Source organism: Orycteropus afer, unplaced genomic scaffold (assembly GCF_000298275.1).
Source record: "Orycteropus afer afer isolate SDZICR_OR568_19922 unplaced genomic scaffold, OryAfe1.0 scaffold00232, whole genome shotgun sequence".
Lineage (NCBI taxonomy): Eukaryota > Metazoa > Chordata > Mammalia > Tubulidentata > Orycteropodidae > Orycteropus > Orycteropus afer.
In genome coordinates this window covers 5365241-5372934 of record NW_006921819.1, presented here as the reverse complement: position 1 = coordinate 5372934, position 7694 = coordinate 5365241, and the positions used below count along the sequence as shown (strand labels likewise).

The following is a 7694-nucleotide window of genomic DNA, read 5'->3' as shown; positions in this document are numbered from 1 at the left end:
CTTCCTTCCAAGGAGTGGCTGGTGGGTTTGAACCACCAGCCTTCTGGTTAGCAGTCAAGTGCCTTAGGCACTATGCTACTAGATCTCCCTATACATATATGTGTGTGTATGTATATGTACGTGGTTATGCATGTGAGAGTTGGACAATGAATAAGGAAGATCAAAGAAGAGTTGATGCTTTTGAGTTGTAGTATTGAAGAAGAATGTTAAGAGTACCATGGACTGATAAAAGGACTAACAAATCTGTCCTGGAAGAAGTGCAAGCAGAATGCTCCTTAGAAGCAAAAATAGCCAGACTTCATCTCACCTACTTTGGTCATGTTGTCAGAAGGAACCATTCCCTGGAGAAGGATATCAGGCTTGGTAAGGTGGAGGGTTGACGAAAGAGGGGGAGGCCCTCAAAGAGATGGACTGACACAGTGGCTGCAATGACAGGCTCAAGTATAGCAAGGATCGGGGAGCTGGCATGGGATCGGGCAGTGTTTCATTCTGCTGTGCCTAGGGTCACTATGAGTTGGAGACAACTCAATGGCACCTAACAACAACAACAATATTTATATATGCTTCACTGGTTTGCTCCTCTGGAGAACCCAGCTTAAGACAGCTAATAAACAAAGTCCTTCCTAAGAAAAGATGATAGACTAAGTTTTTAAATGGTATACTTAAACACTTTGAACACAGAAAAATCGTAACCTACTATTTTACAATATGTATTTTCTCATCACAAATTGATCAATTTCTCTATGATCTAAAACACAATTACATGCCTAAGATTCTAATACTTTCTTTATAATCTCAGTCACTGGCCAAAAAAGAATATATCACATAGGTATGCTGAATAAAATGATCTCATTTAATTTGAATTTTCTAAGCAAATTGAGAGAAGAATGGAGCACTGAACTTACTGGACTCATCTAAGCCACAAAGAGGTAAGGCAAAGAGACTGGGTCTGACTGAGCCACCAAACCCTGACACCCCGATTCCCTTGCTGTTGTTCTGTGCTACAAGCTGTTGAAAAGGTAGGCCTGGACTAACCTTGCTTGTGGAATGGATTTGGGAACCATGGCTCTAAACCACCAATTTTTTTTTTTTCCATTTCTTTCTTTCCCTTCACCCAAATTAATATATGTCTCTTACCTAGTTAGTAATTTTCCTTCTCCTCCTCTCCCATCCCTGGTAACATCAAAGAATATTTCTTTCCATGTGTAAAATGTCCTCCAAATTCATCTGAATCATGAGATGTTTCACAGATTCTTCGATGTTGCATAATATTCCATTGTGTATACACACCATAGTTTGGTTACCCATTCATCTGTTCATGGACACTTAGGTTGTTTCCATCTCTTCGCTTTTATGAATAGTGCTGTGATGAACATGAGTGTACATATATCTATTTATGTCCTGGCTCTCACTTCTTTAGGATATATACTTAGTACTGGGATTCCTGGATCAAATAGTATTTCTATTTCTAACTTTTTAAGGAAGCACCATACCAATTTTTCCACAGTGGTTGCATCATTTTACGTCCCACCAGCAGTATATGAGGGTTCCAATGTCTCCACACCATTTCCAGCATTTGTTGTTATCTGTCTTGTTGAACTTTGCTATTATTGCTGGGATTATTGTTGGTTCTGATTTGCATCTCTCTAATGGCTAATGAGGAGCTCTGGTGGCATAGTGCCTAAGGCATTTGACTGCTTTCAACCAGAAGTCTGGTGGTTCAAACCCACCAGCCACTCCTCAGAAGGAAGATTGGGCAATCTACTTCCATAGTGATACTGCCTCGGAACCCCAAGAAGGGGTCGCTATGAGTTGGACCCAACTCGATGGCAGTGAGTTTGGTTTAGTGTTATTATTCACCTTATAGGCCTGTCTATTGCTTGCCTAAAAGCTGGTCCCTGGGGGTGGGTTCAGTTGTAGGCTTGAAGGGTATCTAAGGGCCATAGTGTTGGGGTTTCTAATAGTCTCTGTCAGACCAGTAAGTATGGTCTTTTTATGTAGAATTTTGTTCTACATTTTTTTTTTTCTCCTTCTCTAAGACTTTCTACTGTGATCTTGATCAGAGTGATCAGTGGTAGTAGCCGGGCACCACCTTGTTCTTCTGGTTTCCAGGTAGTAGTGGAGGCTGTGGTTCACATAGTCCATTAGTCCTTTGGACTGTTTCCTTGAGTCCATTTTTCTTCACTCAAACCACTTATTTTTGATTAGGTATGGGTGTCAGAGTCGCTGGGGGTATTTTTTAGAGAAAGACCTGGCATTAGCCTTTGGAGCAGCTCCCCAGATGTTCCTGATACATACCCTAATGAGATCCACTACTCCTTGAGGCTACATGGGTGGAGGTGGGGAAGCCATGCCCACCTGCAGAGCACATGAATTTTATCCTGTGACATACAGCAATGGATATTTAAATCTATCCTGTCCAAACAGAATCTCCTCCATGTATGTACACAACAGTGGATCCAATCCAAAGCAAACTACCAGCACCTGTGGCCAACACTCATGGCCAGAAAGGCAATGTCAGCTCTTACTGAAACTCTGGGACCCTTCATTACACCAGTCTTTCAGTGACCTCCAATCCTTGACCAATATTTTTCCTTCTGTAATATCCATGAAGCCCCCGGGTGGTACAAATGGTTAAGAGCTCAGTTACTTAAAGATTGCTGGTTTGAGTCCAGTCAGAGACATCTCAAAAGAAATGACTGGTGATGTATTTCCAAAAAATCAGCCATTCAAAACCCTATGAGCACAGCTCTACTCCAACACATGTGGGGGTAGCCATGAGTCAGAGTCCACTTGACAGCAACTGGTTTTACTGGTTGGTCACATACACATGGACTATTACTTCAGAAACTTTAAGTACCAAAATAGTTCATAAAGTACGTAGGTATAGCTGGTTGGATAGTGTACATTTTTTTCCCCTCAAAGAATAAAAGCAAGTCATATGATAAATTCTTTTGATATTGTCATTTATCTTTTAAGAAGTTAAAAAATTATAAACATTTTAAAGCTTATAAATATTACAACAGATGTCAGGGCTACTTAGTTCAAATGAAATAAGGAAATAGTAAATAACAGAAGCTCAAGCACAAAGGTTGTCAACAAAACAAAACTCACTAGCAAAGAGAATTTCAAAGGGAAAGGTCAGTATCTCTGAGATAAGTGCAGTACCATCCCTTTGGGCAACACTCATTCACATATACGTCTGTGGTCCCATAAGGTAATAATAGAGTTCAGAAATCCCAACTGGAGAATAGGACATACTGGACATACTTTGCTAAGTAAGGAGATCCAATCTGTCTCTCACTAGCTCTCCAGGTTCTGCATCTGCTCTGGCCCTGGGGTGGTAGGTGGAGGGTTTCCTGATACCCATCCACAGCTGCCTCTTCTACCACTCTTGCAGGGACCTCTCAGATGCCATTCGAGCTACTGAGACCGGAGACCACTGACCCACTCAGCCTGGGTCCCCTGGTCAGACCTAGGCCTGAGGCCATAGCTCCTCCTGCAATAGCAGCTGCCTAGAGGTCCAGTCTGAAGAGCGGCTGGTAGGTTTGAACCACCAGCCTTCTGGTTAACAGTCAAATGTCTTAGACATATGTCACCAGAGCTCCTAGTAATGTGGTAGGGTGGAGAGGAAGAGTTTAAAGGCCATTACGTAGGGCGGGGAAAGCAGGCAGAGAGGAAGGAAAGGAAGGAAATTGGTAGCAGGCGGGTCAGAAGGCAGCCAGATGGATGGCAACTATGTGCTATAGCACACAGGTAGAAGCCAGGCATGGCTCTTGGAGACATGTGGTGGCAGAACCAAAGTTTTTATGCAGTCCCAGGCCTACCTGGTGACCATCCTATACATTTGTCTCCTATATATGATACGGTGTTCGTACAACATTCAAATCACATAATGTTCTATGTCATAGAATGTATTGTGAATGATAAGTGATGCATACCTGTAGTTAGAAAGAAGTAACAGGAAAGAAAAAGGTTGTGCATGTTCTAATATAACCTTGCCTTCTGTTCACTAATCATTCATACTAGAAAAAAACACACTGCTTTGTCTACCATGTGCCAGATTAGTACCAAGGGCGACTGGCTGCCTTGTATATTTCTGCCACATAAGTACATAAAACATGGAATCTTGACAGTAACAAAAATTTACACCCAGAAATCCAGTAACTGGTCCTCTAATTTTAGGAATCCAACTTCTTTAAAACCTACTGCCATCAAGTCGATTCCAACTCAAAGCAACCTCACAGGACAGAGTAGAATACTCCCATGGAGTTTCCAACACTGTAAATCTTTATGGAAGCAGACTGCCTCATCTTTCTCCCACAGAATGGCTGGTGGGTCTGAACCACTGACCTTTGGGTTAGCAGCTGAATGCTTTAACCACCACACCACCAGAGCTCCTTTCCAACCTCTTTAAACAAATCCACTGCCATCTAGACGATTGTGACTTATAGTGACCCTCATTGGGTCTCCAAGGTAGTAAATCTTTACAGAAGTAGATTGCCCGGTCTTCCTTCCATGGAGTGGCTGGTAGATTTAGATGATTCTAAATAAGGAAGTAAAAAAAAAAAAGAACCCTTGCCTCTAAGGCAGTGGTTTTTAAAATATGTTCTGCAGAACTCCAGGAGTAAAGGAAGGGCCTCAGGATGCCCTAGAGGTAAAGAAGATTCTCCATCTGGGGACCATGGCTCTCTCCGAACTCTATATACAATGCTGTGTAGATATCTGAATGTACATTTTCCTGAGGAAAAGACAAACAGCTTGCATCAGATTCTCCATAGGGTGACCTCTCAAAAGATAAAGAACATCTGTTCTAGAGAGAGGGGACAGGCATCCTCATATATGTCTCATCCAGGGGACAGAATAGGCCCTGTGCCCAACTGTGCCCTGGACAAGAAGTACACTAGTGACCACTGGCAGAGGTGCACACAGCATATGATGGACCTGGGGCCCCACTCTAAGCCCCATCTTTTTGGGAAAGTCTGCCTGGGACAGCTGGGCAGGCAGGAGGCTGCCAGGGAACATGACTGCTCTGGCTTTGTGCGGTGGATTGTTCCCCTTCTAGTTCCCTCCAGCAATATGGTAAGTGGCTTATGCTTCCCAAGCATGCTGTAAAAGGTGGAACCTTTTCAATATTTGTAAGGTAGTATTCTGACATGAAAGATCAATTCTAGTCCTATGAAATAAAAAGTCGTAATTCTCAGCCCCAGCCTTTCTTCTTTCTTCATCTGCTTTAACAACAGGATGTCCTCTGCCAACTGACAACAGTAAAAAGAATGAAAACAAGGGCCAGTTTGGTTAACATGCAACTGAACCATCAGGCTCAGACCATAAACTTTATGTTTTATGTGTTTGCCCCTCATCAACTCATAGTACAGCTTCCTTATGTTGAATCCTGGCTTTGCTTATGTGCATGGGAGGGTGCTGTGGAGTGGTTTCTCACCAGGAATATACCCACCTGTGTGAAGGAAACCGTGTTCGCAGCTCAGAAATAATTAAATCTTCCACAAGATGATCTGTTTCTGTCACAAGGTCTGCAGCTGATGTTTTTGTAGAGACACGTTTTTCTTCAGTAAGGGCTTTTCTGATGATCTGAAATAAAAGTGAGGAGGTTGGTTCAACTTCCAAGCATTCCCCACTGACCCAATTTGAGGCCCACTCGAGTCAGTAGAGGGAGAGCGGGGAGTGTGGTCTGTGCTCACGGACTTCTGCTATTCTTGATAGATTCTCAGGGCCCATGTCATGTCTAAGATTTCCTGTCCAGTTTCTAGTGAGCCTGTTACCCAACTACTATTCTTTGCATAAGAAAGAATCTCACCATTTGAAGTTATTTTTCCCTACTGAAGAGCATGCAACTTCACCTACAGAAACTGCCTGTGGATGTAACACATCTTTGCTCCCATAAAATTCCATGAATTTCAACTTACATGTTTTCAGTGTAAAGCCAAAACTTCTTTTCCCAATTCACTTTATGAATCAAATGAAATGGGATATGCTCTTGAATCCAGATTTAAAATGTCCAAACTGAGAAACCTGGGAAAGCCTGGATGTATTCCAAGAACTGGAGACTCACTCAGAGCAACAGTAACAAGCAAGTAAGCTGGCTTTGATGCCAAGCAGTCCCAGGCAGCCCCTGGCTGAGCTTAGGTGGAGGTACTGTAGATGTGCCAGCTGTCCATGCCAACACATACAGTCTAAACCCACCATGTCAAAAACAGAGGCAAAAGCAGGACTGAGCCAGACCTCAAGTTCTCGCACATCACAATCTGGCGGCCTAAGTAGGAAGGGTTTAGAGTGGCTCATCAGTCACACAACACAATAAGGAGGGATCAATTCCAATCTTATGAAATAAAATATCATCTCTAGTCCTGGCCCTATCCTTCCTTTTTCTTTTCTGCTTTAACAAGATGCTTCCTACTACAATGAAAAACTCATGACCCCTAAAAACATCTTTGCACCTTTCCTCCCAAGCTAGATACAACTCAAAAACCCCATCCTTCTCGAAGCACCACCAATCATCTAGGTATATATTTTCAAGCTCCTTCAACCTTTGACAGGCATCTGCTGAAAGACCTTTAATGAAAGGCACTAGGCTATGTGCTAATGAGGCCCAAGAGGAGCTGGGCTGGACACCTTCATCCAGAGGATTTCTGGAAGGAGGCAATGCTGTGTATGTCTGTGTGATTTGGGTGAAAATTCACTTTCCATCAGCACTTCATATATACTTTGTCTCATGACATTGACTACAATTCACCACAATGCAACAGCTCCCCTCCCACATCCTCCCGATAGTTATCTCTTCCCTGGGTCCATCCCTCCATGCACTCCTGCCTCCTGAGCTGTCTCCCTGTGCATAAACAGCCCCTCTTCCTCCCATGATTGTTCTCTCCACAGAGTATCTACCTCAGGTAAATGTTCAACTCATATGCCTGTCTTTTGTTTGGCTGGAAGCAACAGGTGTGGGTTCAATTCCAGACCTGAAGGGCAGCTAGGGGCCATAGTCTCAGTGGTTCCACCAGGCTCTATCAGACGGGCAAACCTGGTCCCACCCTTTTTTATTTTTTTCTCCAAATGATTTTGAGTTTTATTCCACATTGTTCTCCCTCTCTATCAAGGATCTCTGACATAGATCCGCCTCCAAGTGGTTGACAGTGGTAGCCAGGCACCATCTAGTTCTTCTGGTCTCATAGTCATATAGGCTGCAGATCACATAGCGTACCAGTCACTAGGACTAATTGTTTCCATGAATTTTTGGTTTTCTTCATTTTTCTTTGCTCTGGATGAGGAGAGAACCAGTGTTGCATCTAGATGGCAGCTTGCAAGCTTTTAAGATCCCAGTCACTACTCGCCAAAGTAGGAGGTAGAACAATGTTTTATGTAGTATGTTATGCCAATTGAGCTTGATGTCCCCTGCGACTATGGTCCCGAGCCCATAGGTTCAACTACTCAGTCCCTCTGGGTAGCTGGTCATGACCAAGAAGTGACCACAACCTTGCCCCTTGTCAGCTCTACTGTACACTTGGGAATTCAGATCATACAAATAAACCTATAGGACAGCCAAGCCTATACATGGTCTTGAGTACACTCTCTGCTTCATAGACATACCTACTGATTCAGCCTGTCCACCCATCTATCCACCCGTATACCCATGTTTGCCTTCACTGACAACGCAGTACTGTATGTGCAAAAGGGTT

At 43.3% G+C, this 7694-nt stretch overlaps 1 protein-coding gene across 1 annotated transcript in view; it reads right to left on the bottom strand.

Moving 5' to 3' along the window:
- The window catches only part of IMPA2 (inositol monophosphatase 2), a 177519-nt gene that overhangs the window by 116056 nt on the left and 53769 nt on the right, over nt 1-7694 (bottom strand). Inside the window, exon 2 of the mRNA XM_007948919.1 lies at nt 5459-5592. Coding sequence (XP_007947110.1) covers nt 5459-5592 — 134 coding nt within the window. The remainder of the gene's footprint in view (nt 1-5458; nt 5593-7694) is intronic.